The sequence below is a fragment of the Micropterus salmoides genome, unplaced genomic scaffold (genome assembly GCF_014851395.1).
Source record: "Micropterus salmoides isolate LMB-PRFRI ecotype aquatic unplaced genomic scaffold, ASM1485139v1 Ms_hic_scaffold_11, whole genome shotgun sequence".
Lineage (NCBI taxonomy): Eukaryota > Metazoa > Chordata > Actinopteri > Centrarchiformes > Centrarchidae > Micropterus > Micropterus salmoides.
Genome location: NW_024040152.1, coordinates 12,991,705 through 13,013,697, shown reverse-complemented (window position 1 = coordinate 13,013,697; position 21,993 = coordinate 12,991,705). Strand labels below are relative to the sequence as shown.

The 21,993-nt window shown below is 37.3% G+C and overlaps 1 protein-coding gene across 1 annotated transcript; it reads left to right on the top strand.

Annotated features, from left to right (window-relative positions):
• Positions 1 to 6,674: 6,674 nt before the first annotated feature.
• Positions 6,675 to 21,071, top strand: LOC119898264 (hemicentin-1-like). The gene is made up of 17 exons (XM_038712453.1): positions 6,675 to 6,729; positions 6,852 to 7,160; positions 8,605 to 8,886; positions 9,007 to 9,273; positions 9,361 to 9,435; positions 11,630 to 11,923; positions 12,630 to 12,911; positions 13,159 to 13,422; positions 13,850 to 14,125; positions 14,251 to 14,502; positions 15,249 to 15,524; positions 15,847 to 16,098; positions 16,213 to 16,488; positions 16,624 to 16,875; positions 16,971 to 17,243; positions 17,747 to 18,004; positions 20,488 to 21,071. The coding sequence occupies exons 1-17, from the start codon at positions 6,675 to 6,677 to the stop codon at positions 20,574 to 20,576; spliced, it is 4,032 nt and encodes a 1,343-aa protein (XP_038568381.1). The 3' UTR covers positions 20,577 to 21,071.
• The last annotated feature ends 922 nt before the right edge of the window (positions 21,072 to 21,993 follow it).

Sequence of the window (21,993 nt, the reverse complement as noted above, 5' to 3'; positions counted from 1 at the left end):
TTCAGCTTGGGGCTACTGATGCTTTTTGACTCATAGAGCTGTATTTTATTTACTGCTTTAATGAGTGCATTTGCCCTTTGAGAAATGTGTTTATTTGCCTATGCACGTCTTCATATTCAAATTTAGGCTACTGGCTCTCTGAATGTGACCAAATGTTGAACACCAAATTCTGCAAAGCAAAAGGAGGTGATTGATGAGGAGAAATATTTTATGATTTATATATTTTTATGAAACCAGGGGAATTGGCACATAAAAACTTCAAATAGTATTCTTGTTGTCTTTATTTCTGGTTTTGCCTTGGATTCCTTTTTGAGTTGTACCCATTGTTTTCTGAATTGCCTTGTGTCATGAAAACAGAACAACAAAAAATAAAACGTGTATAAAAGAGAATGGCTTTCATGATTTCTTTTCAAAAATGTAGACAATTTAAACCTCAAAATAGCAAAATTGTGCACACATACAGTACAATGAGGAAAGATACAGTATCACATTCTCTTAATGTTACTGAGGTTCCAGTGATTAAGCAGGCAGCTGTCATCCCCCCCTGTTAAAAAATGTATTCTGTATTACTGAAGCATAATTCAATGTATAATTAATGTCTTACATAATAATTGTGAACTGTTTGTCGATAATGATGATGGTGTCTTCTAGCATCGTGAGACATGAGACTTTAAGTTACTAATTCACTCGTGTGAAAAGAGGTTCTTGTCAACTTCTATCTTGAACTGACTCATTTATATGGATGTGTTTTTGAAACACCTGTGGTTAGTAACACACCAACGCCTCTCTAAGTTACCCCTCTGAAACTGAACAAACAAGACAGATAAGAGAGTGACACAGAGCAAACAGATGAGGGAGACAGAGTGTGACAAAACAATATTATCCATCCTCTTTTGTCTTTATTTCTGGATGTTATCTCATCTGTTTAATATCATTTTAGCCCTGTGGTTTAGTTGGAATGGGAAAACAAAACTAAAACATTATCTAACACTATAATTTGTATGTAAAACAACAAAAATAGTGTTCCTTTCCAGCTTTTACTTTACTTTGGCTGTCTTCTTTTAGTTTTGATTATGGAGTGCTGTTTTCATTCCAAAGGGTGGCACTGTGCAAACAGTAATTTAGTACTTTTATTCCACTGCATATGTTTAAGCGTGTCTCCCTCAGAAGAATCTTTTCTGTAGTTTAGTCTAGTTTAGTTTAGTTTACACAATACGACCGTACAATGATACAATAATACAAAAGAGTCCAAAGACTTATTTCTATTTCGTTCATTCATGTAAATAGCAATAGCAAAGATACGGGACTCAACGTGATTAGGCAACATCAAACCACCAGAAAACCAATACAATAAATACTTTTATCACAATTATCAAAATCACTGTGTGGTGTCAATCAGATAAATTATATAATAAAAAATAAAAATAAAATAATAAGAAGAAGAAGAAGAAGAAGAAGAAGAAATTGCACAAAATGACTGTAACTAGGGGGATTAAGCATGAGCCCTAATTAGACCTGAAACTATTATGGCATTAACAAACAAATGTCGGTTCTGATCAGTCATGCCACCTAAGCCTCCATGTACCCGTTTCTATCAAAGTAGTTATGCATGTTAACCATAACAATAACAAGGCGTTGTCAGGAGAAACACAGGCCCCTATTAAACAGGTGCGTATCATCAAATTTATTTTCATACAGGTTTAAATAAACACAAAATAAAGGTACAATGAAACACAATAAAAAATGTATTTAAAAGCTATAATAAAAAATTATTTAGATAAAAGGTAGACTAAAAACCAGATTAAATAGATTAAAACACAAAACAAAGATACAAATGATCAAAATAAAATATAATAAAAACACATTATTAAAAGCTGTAATAATGATAAAATGGAGCTAGTTTAAAGGTAGACTACAAATAAGATAAAATAGATTTAAAAAGAAAAAACAATTTTGAAAAAATTGATAAGAGGGATACAAACCACAGTATGAAAATGAAACAATTGAATCAAACAAAGTAAATGTTTATTCTTAATCAAAAGCCGGGCTGACGAGTCAGGTTTTCAGTTTATGTTTAAAGATTTCAACACTTTGCTCATAGATTCACAGGCCTCCAGCTTGGCATAAACTCTAAAAGTTGCCTCACTAAAGGTTTTAGTCCTGCACTTTGGAACAACTACCAGACTCGGGCCAGAGGATCTGAGAAGCCGTGCTAGTTCATACACTATGAGCAGGTGAGACACATAGGCCCTACTTTAAAAACAAGTAACAATTTAAAATCAACCCAATAACTGATCACCAATGTAAAGACTTCAAAATAGGTATAATGTGTTCTCTTCTTGCACTTGGGCCGCAGAGTTCTGAATCAGCTGTAGGTGATTTATAACTTTTTTGGTAGACCAGATAGCAGAGTCCTGCTCCATATTGTTATATAAAAGAGTTTAATTAGATTCTCGGTTACACTAGTGGTGGACAAAGTACATTTAGCCAAGTTCTGTACTTAAGTACAAATGAGAGGTATTTGTACTTTACTTGAGTATCTTCTTTCCATGCCACTTTCTACTTCTACTCTGCTACATCTAAGAGGGTGATATTGTAATTTTTACTTCACTACATTTATCTAATAACTTCAGTTAGCCAACTAGTTACTTTACAAATTACGATTTTTCACAAAATAAATATGAAGAATTAAAAAATATGATGTTTTATTATTAACTTAACTACCCAACAGTTTATACAAGTACACTATAGCTAGTATATATAGTTCACGGACAGAAATTTAATTGGCAACTATGTTGAAGTCATTTTTCAAGTAAAAAAATTTCATGCTTCCAGCTTCACAAATGTGAAGATTTGCTGTTTTTCCTTTTAATTAATGTATTTTTAATACTTGCATTGTGCATTGTAAAGTGTCACTTTGAGTTCTGGGGTACTGTGACAACATTTCTCTATATTTTCAAATTAAATGATTGATTAATCAAGAAAATAATCAGTAGATTAATCCTTTTTCACAAAAAGCAGATTAAAACTCCTGCATGGGTTTGGCAGACTTGCTGTCAAGCATAACAGGATGATTCTGCTCTCTTATTTAATGTGGTCTGGTCATGGTGGTTCCTCTGGTCAGGGTGTTGATCAAGGCATCAAGCGCTTCATGCCCTTGACAGAGCACAGAAATGAGTCAGATGTTGGACTGGATGAGCTGCAAATTAAATGCCTTTCTTGGGAAAAACATGTTCCCTGGAACTGAATTCAGTGGACATTTTATCAGGACGCCTCTAGAAATAGTCTATTGATTTATTTAAAGTATCTATAGCCTAATATTCTTCTACTTCTTCCCCTCCTTTTCTTCTTCTTAGGTTATTATTATTTTATTGTTCTCATATTTACTACGAAGCAAGTTCAACATACCCATTTCCAATCTTAGCGTTCAGATAAAAGGGTTTGCAGTTCATGACAATTTGCAAACATGGACAAGTCTACCGCTAGCAGAGCGAAGGGCAATTTATAATATTAGGCAAATACGAAGAAGTTAAACACGTAACCCAGGCTAAAAGCAACAATTGCAGCTGCCAAATGCAGGAAATCTGACTACGTGTGTGTTCCATTAAATGAATGTGTTGCATAGATGTATTATTATTATGGCGTGTATAACAATTTTAGTTTTATTCCTTCAGCTGCAGCGACTGTGTGTCGGCTTTTCGACATTAAATACCGCGGGCACTGAATAAGTGGTCATTCAACTCACTTTTTAGAAGTCCTCCTCACTTCAAAAATCAGATTCATTCATTTAACCCGGGCACTTAAAAAGGTTCAAAACATTGTTCTAAATTAACTTCATAAAGCAATGAAACCAAAAATCAAAGTCTTTATCTCAAACATGGCATCAGTTCCCACCATTTACTAAAAACTCAGCCACGTTATCTTCGCTGAAATAGCAAAAGGTGGGACGCTACATGACCAGTCTCTACAATAGTGTTCACTTTGTGTCGAAAGGGGGCGGGAACGTAAAGGCTCACGTTAGGATCGATGCACAATATTGGGTTCATGAGAACAAGACGAGAAGATATTTTAACAATATTCTGAAGAACTATTTAATGTTGGTGGATTTTTTTGTTTAACATTAAACACATAATTTCCTGCATTCTAGAGAAGCTGTCTGCATCAAATTATGGTGGAAATATCTCTAGAAAGGGAAACACAAAATTCATTCCATAAGAAAGAAATGCAACCAAATGCAAGTAATATTAGAGTTAACTTGAATACCAAAATATAGGCCTATGCACATAATATGTTGCCTCACATAAAAGCAAAAAAGAACCATTTAATTTAAGGGCTATAAGGCAGGCTGTGTGAAACGGACTTGGGAGCAAAGAAAATATAAAAACGTAGGCTAATGCAAAACTTAAGTAGGCTACAAGGCTTTAATGCTTTAATCAGTCTCTGTTGTAGGATGATACAAAGGCATCTTGCTTTCACCCACAGCTACATAAAGGTAGGTATAAAACTGTCTGCAGGATCTTCTACAAATGGTGACGCCATTTTCCAAGAAAACTGATCATAACTCTGATGTCAATATCTCAAACATAACCTGCTCTGGAGCTATAAGAAGTGAGAAGTGAACCACCGTTTTAGGACTGAAAACTCAGAGCTAACCCTGAAGTTACCTCCCTAACCTCAAATCCTGCTCCATACAGGCATCAGATCTTCTTGTTTATTTTCATGAAGCCTTTTATATTTACATACAAATTTGCAACAGCATTTTACAGACATATTCAAAACACACTATAGGCCACATGAGAGTTGACAGGTGTTTGTTAGACCACATAGGCCTGCTGGGATGATGACAAGAATTTCTACATCATGATGTACACACCAGACATCTGAACTGACATAGCAGCTGCTATTTGCTAATAAAAATTAACAGCTTGGGACTACCTTGGATTTGTTTTTCTGTACAGACTCTTGGTCAGAAAAAGTAGGCTACTTCACACAGGAATGTTAGGCTTTTAATGACACTTTTTGAATGTCATGAAAACAGTATAGGCCTATATAAATACAGTTCTTGAGTAAATGTAGGCTACTGTTTTGAGATACCTGTACTCTATTTTCATTTTATGCTACTTTATAGGCCTGCTCTCACTCCATTTCAGAGGGAATCTTTTTTTTCTCCACTACATTTGCAGCCATAGCTACTTGTTTTCAGATTCAGATTATTAATACAAACTAATTATAAAGAATAATATAGATTAAGCAACCCAACAGTATATAAAGCAGTTGAAATTAGCCCCACCTCCAACACTAAAGTTTTGTTCATAGATAGGCAAATGCATCACTAATTATAATCCAGTAATATAATATTTACTATTCTGAAATATCATTCAATTAAACTTGATTTGTATATGGCAACTTTCATTAAGGTTAATGCAGTTCAAAGTGCTTCACAGATGACTGACAAGTCAAACAAGACAGACCATATTTTAATCATACTTTGGTGCCTTACGAATATTTTGATGAAAAATACTTATGTACTGATACTTAAGTCAACTAAGTTACTTAACAGACAGCAAGTTAGTAAACGTAAACAATGCTGGATTTGCAAAAGCTTTTTCAGTAAGGGAATGCACTAGACATGTTAGATCACAGGGATACACACAATGAGTTTTGGTGAGAAACACTGAATGTAATGTAAATTTGTGTTTGTTGAGAACTCCACAGCTCCCCTTTAAGCTAAAGATGTGAGTACTTCTCACCACTGTTAAAAGACTGCCAAGCAGACATGTATAAAAAGGCTTGCAGAATAAATACTAGTATGTAGTATGTGTAAAATGATGACAAACCATTCAATTCAATCATTTGAAGTGGAATTTTAAATCTAGCGTATCTGTCTACAAAAAACAGTCATCAGTCTCACCTCCTGTGTGTCAGGTGTAACACAGGTGTGCTCAGATACTGAACTTTGCACCACCACAGCTAAAATTATGCCACAGGTGTTTACTGAGTGGTATTGTGAAAGGATTTGCCCACTTAAAATGTTACGCTAGAAAAGACATTTATTCATGTCTGAAACAAATGAGAGGTGCACTGATTGAATTGTCAAAACACTAATAATTATGCTGCTCTATCATATAATACAGCTTATCTTGTTATGTTTGTCTCATATCGCTGTGTTGCTAAGATTTAATACACTTAGTACACAGAACAGAACAGATAGCCATTCTCAGTAAATATGCTCTACACAAAGCCGCTGCAGGTGTATTCATTTTGAGCTTAAAGCTGCTGAAAACAAGTGGGGTGGAATTGAGATGTAATCTTTGCCTTTGACACACACACACACGCACACACACAGACACACACACACACACGCACACACACACACACACACACAAAAACCCACAGCCGAGACTCCCAACCCACACCCCTACTCCCCAATTCTGCCTCACATACCTTCTGTCATAATTTATCATTTTGCTCATTGGCCATTAGCAGAACTTCACCCAAGATGGCAAACAAAAAAATGTAATACACCTTTTGTAAGTTTGACACCAAATATCCAGAGACACCTGCAGATAAGAACTGGGGTTGCTGCTGTAGGTATTTATGGGTTGGGGGCTGGACATATGAACAAGTATAATGGAGCAGGAATAGTGAGGACATCCTCAGACCTTAGATACAAAATGGAGAAGAAAAGTGAAGGAACCTTGGCTATTGTGTTGCTGGCTTTAATACAAGGTAGGCTCTGTTATGGTTGATGAATTTGTGAATACCGGTATAATAACTTCATTATATACTAGTAAAAATGGAAGAGTATGATGAAGAGTCTTTTTTATCATTTAAGTCGTTGTCTACCTTAGGTTTTCTGGCCTCTAGTGCTGTGGAGGTGCAGCCCTCCATCAACCCTGCTGCAGTCGGGGACACAGTGACACTGTCTCTGTCTCCCTCTATAACTCTAAAAAGTGGAAGCTGGGCAGTGGGAGAGTCCCTCATACTCACCTGGGTGGGTAACCAGCTGGCAGTCTTCCCTAGTCACAGCGGCAGGGCGACAGCCAACGTCCTCACTGGAGCTCTTACTCTGAGCTCCGTCAAGGTGGCCGACTCAGGAGTCTACGCAGTGCAAAGCAGTGACCCCCCATTTAATGCCAATACTTCCATCACTGTTCTGGGTAAGGCTAAACAAATGGCTTTTTGTCAAGGTTTCAACGCTTCTCAGGCCCAGCCCATAGTAAACTATTAAAATGTAATTTTAAGGTGAGAATTTTGCTTAGTAGCAGCATAAATGTGGATTTACTTGAAGTATGAAGTATTTCCAACAGCGTACTATCTGCCTTATTGACCTGAATAGAAAATATCAAATGAATAAGAGCTCAAGTATCACTGATTGACATATCCGTAAACAAGATATTCAATCTGCACCAAATAATACTGCTAATAAAAAAAATACAACATGAATGTGTATAGGCTGCTGCTAGAATTGCCTATGTGGTGACATTATTACTATATCGGTTTATTAAGGATATGTATAATTATGTACAGTCAACAACAATCAGTTTTAAAGGCACACAATGCAATAAAATAATCGGTGTTAACCGGACAACCACAAATGAGCAACATAAGGAAATGTGGACAGACAACAGCCAAACTAGTGAGATCGTCGAAGACAACAATCATATTAGAAGTAATAACATCACACAAACAAACATATAGAAGCATATAAGAAACAGTGAACATTGTCAGTACAGTCTTTTTCAACTCATTGCAATGAATAAGTACGACTATACACAGACAGGGAGAGGCAGAGACAAATGTGCTGATGAATTGTTCATACGTTTTATTGGAACAGGTTCCTGTTGTTATTGCAGAAAACAATGATTCCATAACAATATTCAGAAAGAACTTAAAAGAATTCATGTTTCTGCCTCGTGATGTTTGGACTTACAATCAGCAAATTTATATACTGTAGCTTGCTGTTTACAGCCTGCATGCATTTAGCTTTGCTCATATTCTCACCTTTATCTTGTCCTCAGAGCCTTTTTCTGCTGTGTCAGTAGCTCCTGACACATCTCTGCCCCCATACACAATGAAATCCTAGTTACTGTTACCTCCCGTACATCTCTGGGACATAACAGTTATAATATGTATATGACTTAATATGAACATATCATGTTTTGCATTTTGGCTTAAACAATATTACATTAGATGGAATACAAAGCTATCATACCACGTTCTAAAAAACTATTCTTTTTAAAGGGTCTATAAGCTGTAACACTTTACCTTTATTAATGGCTAATAAATCATTGTAATTCTTTTTAGATCAGTAATTATCCTTAATAAGTAACCATCCTTAATAACATCATCATTTAAGCACAATCCATTTGGCTGGTGTTTATCCTTTAGCATAATAAGTCACTTTAGCATAATAAGTCACTTTTAGCTAGTTGTTTAAATTTACACACAATTCCTACAATGTCAACAAAAACTGGCCAGCTTCATTATGTTACTATGGGTTGAGGCATGTGGAAGATCAACATTAACACAGGATACTGTTCCTCCACTGCTTACAAAGCCTATACTTGATCATGATCCTTGTCTCATCAACGTCTTCCACAGAGCCCATTTCAAATGTGACACTAAGGGTGAATCAAACCAACCGGATGGAGTTCAACAGTTCAGCAGTCATTACGTGCTCTGTTTCCTCTGGATCCTCCCTCTCTTTCCTCTGGCTGAACGGCAGCTCTGAGGTTACAGCCAGCAACAGAGTTCAGCTCACTGATGGAAACTCCACTCTCACTATACTCAGTGCAACCCGCTATGACCAGGGACCATTCAGGTGTCGTGTGTTCAATCCTGTCAGTAATGGCACCAGTGATCCAGTAAACTTTACTATCAATTGTGAGTAGAACAGTGTAATTTTCATCATAATTTGCTATAATTGCCCCATGTCTAATCATCAAATTCCATTAACAGAGCTCTAACAAGCAGTATGCCTCTCCTCTTTTGTCTGTTTCTCAGATGGTCCTGATAACATGGCCATAACAGTGAATGGACAGAACAAGACTTCCTTCTCTATTGGATCCAATCTGGCCATGCTCTGTTCAGTGCAGTCCAATCCTCCAGCTCAGCTTCAGTGGGCCTTCAGAGGAGGGCTTGTGAACACTACAGGTCTATTGTTGAAGCTGTTCAGCGTCAACGAAGATCAAAGTGGTCCATATTCTTGTCTGGCCTTTAACAATCTCACCAACACCAACGGCAATATCACCATACACATCGTGATAGCAGGTGAGTTTGTTTGTATGGTGATGTCAAATTCCGTATTTCTCCAGCTGTTATCAACTTCATCCTAACTTTTGTTTGGTTCGTTGTCAGGATCTGAACAACAGGCGGTCAGCATGTGGCTCCTTCGTCTGCTATTATTGTTTGGATTTCTCTTCTCATTGCCAGGCAAGTTGTAGAATAACTATGTGTTGAGACAAACCTGAAATAAATGATCTAACGGGCTAAAGGCACATTTTCATCGTTATCTTCAAAAGAACAAACTGAAAGAATCGAAGAGCTCATTTAGTCTGAACCTGTCCGAAACCCAGTCTAAAAAAAACTCCAAAAAAACTAGAACCAGGGAAATGTTTGGGCATTTTTAATCAAAAGTAATTTCAATTGATTAACTAATTCCAACACAGTCAACCCTGACAGTGACTCCAGATTACATTTAAACGCATCTCATTTGTTTTGCCAAATACATTTTGAGGAATAATTACACTGACATTCAGCCATACTCAGAATTCACCTTTAGGAGTGAGTATAAAATGGAGAAATATTTTGGCCACAATGGTTTTGAATGGAAAATACTATACATTGTAAAGACATGCATAAAGTAATATAACTAATATGACTGATAACTTGAATAACTGCTTCTCTTTCACAGATGCCGGGGGCTCATTCACTTCATAGATGACTCTGATGCAATGAAATAAATTGGATACAGTGAAACTTTAAGCAGTGTCCAGTACATCATTCAAAATCACTTCTATGTGTCTTGAAATGTTTGTTTGTTTTTCAATTGAGCAATTACATTATAAAAAATTATTACATTTAGCTGATACTTTTATCCAAAGCAACTTACAATTGCTATGTACGTCAGAGGTTGCACGCCTCTGGAGCAACCAGGGGTTAAGTCTCTTGCTCAGGGACACAATGGTGGATGTCTCACAGTGGGAATCGAACCTGGGTCTCCCCCACCAAAGGCAAGCATCTTATCTATGCGCCATCACAAAAATACAATTCATTTTTTGGCCATTAATATACTCTATGCTTATTATATCTCTTGATGCTGTTAAGTAAGATAACATGTTTGATTCAAAACTGCTAAAAAATTCCTTTCATGTTGCAATGGCTGATATATATGTAGTCTTAAACAATGAGATAATGCCATTTTTTGTGGCTGAATTCAAAAGAAAAATATCAAGAACATTATTAATTAGCACTGATTAATGGGAAAGACTGTGTCAATGGGAATATGCTATTAAAAAGACACCTTTACTTTATTCTTTAGAGTTTTTTTTTGGTGTATTTAAATTTTAATCCTAAAAAAAACAAACATTCTTATCTCCTTTGTTCATGAACAAATAGGATATTCATATTGCTGTTCTTTGGTTGAAGTAAGAGAGAGAGAAAGAGAGACATCCAGCAAAGGGACAGACTGTCTGCTATACTCTATTAAATCAGTATTGTTGCTATGGATGCGGCTCTAACAGCAAACCTGTCCGATGACAAGACTTGTTGGTATAGATGTGCTATATATTGACTTCAAGACTTCAAGTTAAATATTTAGTGAGCTTTCCTTTTTGTTAGCATTAGTCATTTCCAAATTTTGCAGTGTTAAATAGGCCTGCATTGTGGGAAGAAATGTTATGTAGAACACTGCTCAGCAACATTTGTTGAGAGAATGCGACGACATTGAATGGATCTTCGCTGCTGGAACACTTTGTGGTCATATGGTGCACTAACAAAAAATCCCCCTTTGCTGCTTTGGTTGGTTAAAAGTACGGGGGTTTATAGTAAATATTGACACTCCTTGGTGTGTACCAGTAAAAGGTCTGATGGACCAGGGCAAAACAAGGTGTGGCCTGGACTGTGAGGTGGCATGATGATGGTAGACTAGGGATGCACATTTATCTCATGAGAAGATTAAGCTGTAGTGAAGTGAAGCAACCATTTGCTTGTTAGAAGGTGGCTTACAAGATTGCCAGATTTTAATTTAACACAGCCAGAGTCATGTCCATTTAATCGACAAGGAATTTTCCAACCAAAAAGAAACTGAAGATTAAAATGGAGTCTCCAGTTGTGTTTGTTCTAATCCTGGTCACCATTACTTTTGCAGCAGGTAAGACTGAGTTATTTCTTAACTTGAATTAATCTTTATTTTTTTAAATTAAATTGACACTCTCAACCCAGACAATGACAATCACAGTCTATAGATCTTAATGGTAAAAAAACAACAACATTTTAACCAATTTTAAATGTGTTACTTAAAAACAATTTGTGTTTTTATAAGTACATTGACCAATATTTCGTGTGCACATGATAACTACATTTAAGGGTGACTGAATATTGTCTGTTCCTTGTTTTCTGTTTCTAGCTCCTGCACATAGCCAGAGTATATATGCCTCCACCAATCCATTACAAGTGGGCAGCACAGTCACAATTCGCAGTGACACCAATGTCACTATCGGCGCATGGATGTTCAACAGTGCTATCATTGTGATGGTATTCCCAGGAGCTTTCATCATGTCTAACGATTGGAAAGACAGGGTCACGTACAATCCAACCAATTTATCATTGACTATAATGTCACTACGGGTCGAAGACTCCGGATTGTACACATTAGAAGCCATAAATTCTTTTCATACTGAGTTAACACTGTCAGTCCGAGGTAAAGATCAATTTATCTCTTTTTTACGTTTACTCATATACTTTTTCTAATTCTACACACGCATATTAACAAAGCTCAATCTATGCACACACACATGCACACGCATGTAACAACAGATAGAAGATTGAGTCCTAGATTGGTCTCAGGTCTTTAGTTTCAATCTTCAAATTAAACAAATAGGACATTTTGACTGAAAATGTTTTTTCAATATGATAAAACCTTTTTACTGGTACAAATTTACATCACCAAACATGCATGGACACATATACAATAATTTCCACTACTGTCACACAGAGTTATCAGTTCAAATATAGACTCTTAGTCACCCAAACACAAGTCAAGTACAATCTAAAACAAGGGGTTTTTTTCTGTCTCTGAGGCTTAGGTTTTGTGGTGCTTTGAACTGAACTCTAATGTCAGTGTTCGCCATCTTAGTCTAGTGTGTTACCATACTACTGTTTCTATTTAGTACTAAAAAAATACTATCAGGTCAAGTATTTCAGTCTGGACCAAAGTGGTGGACTAACAATCCATACAGTCACAACACAAGGCCAATTTGAGTGTCAATTAGGTTTCAGTTGAAGTGAGATGAATTGCATTTCCACCTCTGCCTACTGTTGAGAGAGTTTACACAACATTGCCTGTCCACTGCAATCCCAAATTTCCACAAAATGTGACAAACGGCTTGTTATTGCCTTCTTTGCAGTGCCTATTTCATATGTGACAGTGAGGGCAAACACAACCAACCTGATGGAGTTAACTGACACAGCAGTTCTCATGTGCTCTGTGTCCAACGGCTCGTCCCCGTCTTATGCTTGGCTGAATGGCAGTTCTGTGATTACTGCCGGTGGGAGAGTACAGCTCAGCAATGGAGGCACCACTCTCACCATGGTCGGGGTGACCCGCTATGACCAGGGGCCATTCATGTGCAATGTGACCAATGGCATCAGCCATGCAATCAGTATCCCTGTACTTCTGAACATCAGCTGTAAGATTTAACTAAAGAAAGCTTTATCTCTCTCTCTCTCTCTCTCTCTAGATATATATATATATATATATACACACACATATATAGAGATATATATAGATGTAGATATATATCTAAATCGATATATATCTATATATATATGTGTGTGTGTGTGTATATATATATATATATATGACTATGTATTTAAAAAATATCCAATGTCTCAACATCAGCCAATAAAACAACTTCCCTTTTGTTGTTTCATCAGATGGTCCAAGTAACGCAAAAATCACAATCACGCCCATGCAGTACATCTACAGAAGAGGATCTAACATCACACTCTCATGTTCAGCGGAGTCCAACCCTCCAGCAGTGATCCAGTGGAGGGTTGATGGAACGTATCTAAATCAGTCTGGCACACAGCTTCAACTACAGAGTGTTACACAGAGCAACTCCGGAAATTACCAATGCTTAATTCACAACACAGTCAAATCCACGTTCACCAACGCAAGCGCAATGATCAGGATTTTGGGTAAGGTTGGATTTGTAGTATTTTAAAGGTAATGCATTATCTCTTCTTTTATTCTGTTTCTCTTAGCAAAGCCATTATTTTAATAAAGGTTGAGGTCAAGGGCAAAGTCCAGTTGCCCTTGGCTATCTGTGTTTCCAATAATTATGTTAAGATGAGCTAATGATCTGCTGACTGTAGCTTCATAAAGCCTACTGTATTTAATGGACAGAGAAAGAGAGTGGCATCAATCTTCTTATCTCAGCTCTCAAGATAACAAATTTATGTATGTATTTCACAAATTTTTAAATGTATTTATTCATCTAAATGAATAATGTATTTCCCAAAATGACAAACCATTGCTCCATTTGTGGTTTTGACATATACCATATTCACTCAACCCACATTCATTTGTGAATTTAAATTACTCAGTTTCTTTCTCCTCCCATAGACCCAATAGCAGCAGTTGTGGTGAATAATGCAGGTGGACCAGCAATACTAAATGAGCTGTTCATTCTGCATTGCGAAGTGACTGGTTCTGTTGACATGATTCAGTGGTGGAAGAATGGTCAACTTATATCTGCTGACAATACAACAGTCTTTGACATAAGCAACAAGACAATGATTCTCAACCCAGTCCAACAATCAGATGATGGAGATTATCAGTGTGAGGCTTTTAATTATGTGAGCAACATGATCAGCAGCCGCTATACAGTTAAAGTAAACTGTAAGTATTTTAATCTCTCTCTCTTTCTCTGCATAATGATATTTTGGACACCTCAAGTACTGTAGATACACAAAGAGCAGAAATATTGAAAAACTTAACCTTCTCCTTTTGTCTGGCATTAAAAGATGGCCCAATGAAACCAGTGATCACGGGGGTGTCTGTGGCTCTGGCAGGAACAAAGGAGATCCTCAACTGCTCAAGCGCGTCTTATCCTACCAGCCTCATCAGCTGGTATTTCAACGATTCCCTGCTGGCTACCACCTCAGAGTTAGCGATTGGACCTTTGACCTTAGACATGAGCGGGAAGTACATCTGCATAGCCTTCAACAACATCACCAAAATAAGCAGCTCTGCCTACACGATGCTCACTGTTTTGGGTAACTTACTGTATAGAAGTGGTTTGACATTTTGGGAGAAATGCTCGCTTGCTGGGAGGTAGCTTAGTTTAGGATGGAAGCGGGGTGAACACATAGCATGGCAACAAAATTCACCTACCAGCACCTCTAAAACGCAACTTCTCATATTTACACTTTGGTTTTTGTATGGATTAAACAAATGATATATAAAGAGTCTGGGTGCCTTAGAACAGTGATTGAAGTGGAAAATAATATGTGCCGGTCAAGTGGCACTGACAATCAACTTTATGCACAATATGAAAGGCACTTGATCCTTTACCTGCTCTGTCTCTGCCGACAGAGATTAGCAAGCAGGCGAGAACGGGAACAGGTGAGCGTCACATAGTGCCCAGAGTACCTGACATGGCGAGGGCCGAAAAGAGGACCGGCACCTTGTGAGAAGTGCCGGTACACAAGAAAATGTCTAGGTATGCCCAAGGGTAAAATGTAGAAGTGCCTGTACTGCGTACCGGTGAGTACTGGCCCACTTCAAGCCCTGCCTTAGAGGTAGTAGGCAAATTTTATAACACTTGGAAAAAGCAAGGCTAGCTGTCTTTATGCCATGTTACAACTCTGATATAAATTTTCTCATCTAAAGAAGGTAATATTTCCCAAAATGTCAAAACTGTCTTTTCACAAAGCTAGACATCACAATGTATCATATATATTATAGACTTGCTCTGCTTACTGTAATTTCCGCCCTGCTTTTATTCTCGGTCTTTCTACAGCTCCAGTGACCACAGTGTCAATAAAAATGGTCAGAGCTCATCCAGTCCTGAACCACACCTTCACCCTAACCTGTGACTCAGCTGGACACGTCCATTCAGTTATCTGGATGCATAATTTATCCCCACTGTATCCTGACAACACAAGAAACTTCTCAATAGACAACGCCACCCTCACCTTTGATCCTATCTTGCACTCTGACAATGGGAGCTATCAGTGTGAAGCTTCCAACACATTCAGCAAATCAACCAGTGAAATCTTCAAACTGGATGTTGTTTGTAAGTACTCAGCATGCAGTTTACCCTAAACCCCTATCCCCTTTTGAGGGTTTTTTCCAACTGTTAAACAAAAGGCATTTGTAAGAAAAATGGTTTCAACCAAAACCAAAGAAGACTTGCACCCTCAAACACTTTAAAAAAACCCTGTTCTGGTCACATACAGAATAGATGTGGCCACATCTAGTAGATTCATCACAAAATACAGACCGATATGGAGGTGGACTTCTCCATTAGTACACAGTTCTGTGTTGAATAAATGTCTTGACAGTCATTTGAACATGTTTTCAATGAAGGTGATTTAAGTTAATATCCATGTGTTTAGATGGACCTGATATGCCAACTATCACAGGACCAAATGTGGCAAGGACAGGAGACAATGTTACACTGAGCTGCTACGCACCATCAAACCCTCTCAGCTTCTACAGTTGGCTCTTCAACGGCTCTCTAGTGGCGAATACGTCTCAGTATGTCACACCTCCTCTTACCATAGCCACATGTGGAATATACACGTGCATGGCCTACAACAACATCACTGGAAAAAACAGTACCGCACACAGAATGCTTACTGTTGTTGGTGAGACTTGGATGGCTATTTTTTTTTCTGTAAAAAAATGTACTTATGTGCAAATGGGAAAGCTGGATCATGTGAGAAATAAAAAACTGTTATGGATTTCTACTTTGTTTTCAGATTCAATAATAGATGTACAAGTACAAGCATCAATGGATTATGCTATAGAAAGTAATTTCTATATGCTGAAATGCAATGTGACTGGACCCGCTGAGCATGTTAACTGGATGAAAAATGGTGAGCCACTGCAAGAAGACAACAGAACTGCTATCAACATGGCCAATGCAACAGTCACCTTCAGCCCACTAGAAACCACTGATACTGGATACTACCAGTGTATGGCTATTAATGCTTTTGACAACAAGACCAGCCCTCCATACAAGCTCCGTGTCAATTGTGAGTAACATTTAAAGGATTTATGTCACTCTAAGTGACTATTTTAAACTGACAATTTTATACACTGTAGTGCATCATCCCACATTTAAATAAATACTGTAGCATGAGAGCCTACCGTCTCTTTTGCTGTTGCAGTTGGACCAAGAACACCCACCATTGACGGGCCAGCTTTTGCGGAGAAAGGAAATTCTGCAATCTTCCAGTGTTCTGCCATGTCAATACCTCCCAGTCAGTTCAGCTGGTGGTTCAATGGCTCCATTGTGGCCAATACATCATTGTTTAAAACTGGCCCTTTGTCGTTCAATATGAGTGGAGAATACACCTGTATGGCCTACAATTATTTGACAGGAAAGAACAGCACAACATCCAAGATGCTCACAGTCATTGGTAAGAAAACTTGATGTTGGGTTTAAGTTTTCAGTGCATGTCATGTGACTGTAAAGTGAACAAATACTGATTTCTATTGTGTTTTTTGTCCACAGGGGTTATAGAGTCAGTGGTGATCAGAAACAACACAGTTCCAATAAACTTTAATATCTTCACTCTGACATGTCAAGTTACTGGGCCGTATGACAAGATCTACTGGATGAAGAACAACATGCCCCTCAACATGAACACCCCCACAGCCTACCACGCTAAAAACAATGTGCTGTGCTTCACTCCAGTGACAACGAACAATGACGGGATATATCAGTGTGTCGCTGTCAATCAGGGGTTTTCACATTACAGCCCCCAATACATTCTCCTGGTGAACTGTGAGTGTTTTTGGAAACAATGGAGTGTTTTTTCTTTTTGTTTTATGATGCATGATGACTGTAGTATTAAATCCCTTAAAACAATTTCTTAAAGGAAAAAACGAGTACATAATTTAACATTTTGGATCATTTGGGTGTATGATCCGGTATAATACGCTTACCTCAACTCCTCAATATCTGCTCCTACCTGTACCAGTGATAATGACTCACACAAGATGATCATAGGACTACGTGAATTTTTACAAAAAAGCAGTAAATGTAAACAGTTTTACTTAGATTAAATGATTGGAAGTTCAGCAAAATGTGAAAAAAGTAAATGGGCAAAAAGTAATATTTACTATAACAGTAACAACAGTTTGTGTTTAACTAGAAATGCCTGAATGTGTTTTGGAAAGCTCTCCAAATTCTGCTCAGACCAAATATAGACATTTTGTGCCAAAGCAACACAATAGTCATCATTTTACTTTACATAAATCTGATCAACTGTCTCTGTGTGATTGCAGATGGCCCTCTGAGTGTGAATATCTACGGTCCAAATTCAGCAGAGGTTGGCAGCTCCGTGTCCCTGAACTGCTCTGCTACTTGTCAGCCAGATTGTGTCCTCTCCTGGTTCTTCAACAAGCAGTCATCAAAACCTCTAAAGACGGGCTCTGTTTTCACTTTCTCTGTGGCAAAAAAGAATCAGGGGAACTACATCTGTATGGCAAACAACCTTGTGACTAACATCACAAAGTACCAGACTAAAGCCGTTACTGTTACTGGTGAGTGTGCCTTTGCTCTCCTTATTTTTGACGTGGTGACTGCAGTATGTCCATAATAATCTTCTTTAATTGTTGTTCACAAGCAAAGTATAAATGAAACATGATCCAAAGTTTTGATGCGATAATTTCAAAATGTTTTGTTATTGTTATTTTCAAAAAAATAAAAAAATAAAATCTGTCCGGAGCCGCAAAACAAATTTGAACCTTATGATAAACACAGCCTATTAAGTCTAAATTATCCCCATAACATAAATAGGCCTAAATGAGCATTCAGTAATATGTTTTATCACAAGGTGGTTACTCTGCAGTGGGATATTTATGATTATTTAGTACTTTAACTTTGCATTACCAGTACAATAATACCATGTTTTGTTTAATTTATAAAATTATAGAACTACAATAAAGAAAAGTGTTCACATGTTTTGTTATTTCTATTAGGGGATGCTATTACCAACAAAACACAAAACTGAACAATTGTAAAGGCCTATTTTGAAATGGAGTAGCTTTAAAGAGCTACACAGGCTCTTTACAGCTACTCTATTTGTGCAAATTAATAAAATGAAACATAGCCTAATTTGATAATTAATACCACATATGGCCTAGCTTTTAGAAATAGTAAAAGTATAAAAGAAAGGCCAGTTTCAGTGCCAGGTCATCCTTTTTTTTTTTCTCAGCCACATACATCAAATAACCCTTGGACTTGAGTATGAAACACAACAATATCACGGTCAATGAATTCATTGTCAAAATCACAACTTGGTAAAACAGATACTTTGTTGCAAAACAAAGGATAGCGTTCTTGCCTGTTTAATGCGATTTCTGTTTCTGGACATCACCACAGATCTCCTCGATATCAGAGATGTAAGTTTGAGCTGCACATAAGACTGCAGCTCTTGTCTGTGAGGGGAGCGATATTTGGATTTTATGTAGTTCATACTTGGGAAAACCTGCTTGCACAAACCTGCTCAGGTTCATATAATTGCCGGAAATAGAATTCCATGTTTCAAACACAAGTTTGTTGGGTTTTGGGAGGTTTTTAACATCGCTTCATTTGTGGTTTTGAGCGAGGTGGCTTTCAGATGGCGCAACATCATCAGCTCGGCTTTTGGAGACTCACAAGTCTTTGTCAGCTATGTTGACCAGTTCAATTTCGAGGTCTTGTTGACTTACTCCTGCGAATGCCAAAGTTCAACCGGGATGGGTCAATGTCCAGGGGTGTGACAGGGAAGCATAATGTAGCTTTTTTTCTCTTTCCCTAAATGCAGTTTTCATTCCAGTGATCACAAGCTGTAAACAATCATAATTGATGTGATTGTGTCCTTCTTTATACTCTCTCAGGGAGGGGAAGTGAGAGAGTGAGCCTCTCTGTAGGCTACAATGCTATTAACACTATCAACTTGCACTCAAGAACTAAAACAATCTTACAGCATCTGCTGAGCCGTTCTTCCATTTCCCTGGAGACTTTTGTTCAGTGCGTTCAGGTGACTTGTCAAAACCGTTTCAGGACCTCCTCACTGGAAAGCCACTGGACTTTATTGTGCAGCAGGCAGGGGCGTTGCACAAAAATCTGGGCCCTGTACATAAGTATATTCTATGTGCCCCTCCCCGCATCCACAGCTATTCGTTCTACTGGAAGGATAACAGTCTTCCAGGGGTCTTGTTTACTTGTTTGGCTTTAAACAGTTCACAACAGCCTTGAAAATATCCTTTCCCCGTGTTTGGCCTTTCAGCATTTTAAAATCAATGGTTTCTTCCTGCAGCCAATCCGCATAAGAACTGTCTGCATACTGCTCACATGCCTTGACTGATTGCAGGTAACTGACTATGCTGGAGCAGAACTGATCACCAGTCGATTTGTTGCCAGGTGATGTTTGTTGCCATGGCCCTGTCTTTATGAAGAGGAGCATAACTTTAATTTTCTGAACTAGCCCATGTCAGAATATGCTCTGATATTTTAATGAGTGATTCTTCAATGTATTCACCGTTCATGAATGGCTTCGATCCACTTGAAAGTACATTTGCTCTGCTCTGCTTTTCACAGCACTCCCACAATCTCTCTCTTTTTCTCATCCCCAGCTGGATATTTTTCAACAAATGCAGTGTGCTTCTTCTGCCTTTCAATAGGCATTACTTTTTTGTTGTTGTTTGCAAATGTCTCTCCATTAGACATTTTTACAAATGGAGAATGTAAGAATCACCTAGGCCTACAATAATTCTAAATGAAAACATCCAAAAAAAAACAAACTTTCATTTCCATATAATTTTTGTCAAAGCCACAGGGAGCGATGGGAGAGATGATAAAAAGCCGAATAAGGCTCCGGAGTCACATGAATGCTGTTGAAACGCCATCAGAATAGGTGCTATACTATACACTATCTCATGTTATATTATCTCATTGTCTCACTAAATATAACTTTCTTCTCACTTCAGAAGAGATTTTCTTTCTTCATTTGTCATTATTTCTGTCCCTCTCTCCCTCTTAGATCACGCCCCCACCCTCCACATCCCATATCAAGGCAGTCTGATGATGATGGGTCTGTTTGCTTTGTCGGTCACTGTGCTATTAAACTGAGACCTTCACAGTTGCACTCCCTACAGTCAACAATCTCACTGTGAAATGAATGGGAAAACTTTTATCTAAGTTACAGTTTGCTGTTTGATTTCCTTTAATTAGATTTATTTTCACTAATGTACAACAACGAATAATAACATTTACACTGGCAGTGAAATCGGCAGATATTATTATTAGGATATTGTTATTATTATTGCACTGCTTGTTTGGGGATTTTAGGTCAAATGTTATCATTAAGTAGTTTTGTTAGTGTGGTGGCTGTTATTGTTTCTGCCCTAGAGCCAGTTAAATAAAAAATACTTAAGTGCATTTGCATAGTAAACAAGGGGAAACACTGCAATGTGTTCCTCTGACTTTTCATACTCTTTTGGTACAAATTGCAGTTCTTCACTGTGAACACTTTTTTTCTGTTATGCATGATAACATAATATAAAATGTAAGTCTAATTATGCTTTGATGATTGTTCTTAATCAATAAAAAAATCAACACAGACAATTTTGTATGGACTTTATTAAAGATGATACAGTGTTTTTGTGCTGATTCAGAAAGTTACAGCCGTGCAAACTTTTGTTAATATCTTTAACACTTAAAAAAAAAATTACATGACTCTTTACTCTGTTGTATAGAAAGAAATATAAATGAAAGTGATCATTGCATAAACATCACACCATCATACATAGTATACATGCATATATATATAGATAAATGTGTGTGTATATATATATATATATATAAGGAGTGTTTCCTAGTGTTGTTCATATGGGGGTACTGGGACCTAAGTTCCTGATGCACTTCTTCAGATTCCCTTTGTTTTTCTTCTGGCACTTTATCCATTTATCCATATTCACTAAATCCAGACCAATACAGCAAAAGGGGGGAAACATTATTAAATTTACTATCCAAAATATTTAAAAATCTGAAAATGACACTTTTAATGAGTCCATAAATGTATAATCTTTCAGTTTAATGCAGGGGAATATTCTGAATCCAAGACTATAGGTAACTCACACTTTCCATGCTTGCCAGACCGCTTACAAGAACATGTATTCATCATCTTTCTTCCCTTTCCTGGATGACCCAAATATACAAGTATAAAAGAGTAGAGAGGGTTAGGATAATGCACTCAGCTAATACTCATAAGGTGTGCATTTTGTTTACTGTATACCTTTGTTAGGGCTTCTTTGTCCTTCACATTTACACTTTATGTTGTGCTGTCTTGGAGTGTTGATTGGATTTGCAGTTGTCAATGACTGTCCAACAGCAGAGGCTATAGACAAAAAAGAAGATTAATAATTACAATTATTTAATTGGGTAATGCAAATTCAAAATAATCTTGTATAAAATGTGTTTTACATATTAATCTCACATACCATCAGTGAATGTGCTGGTAATTGAGGACTTTTCATGTGTCTCAGGT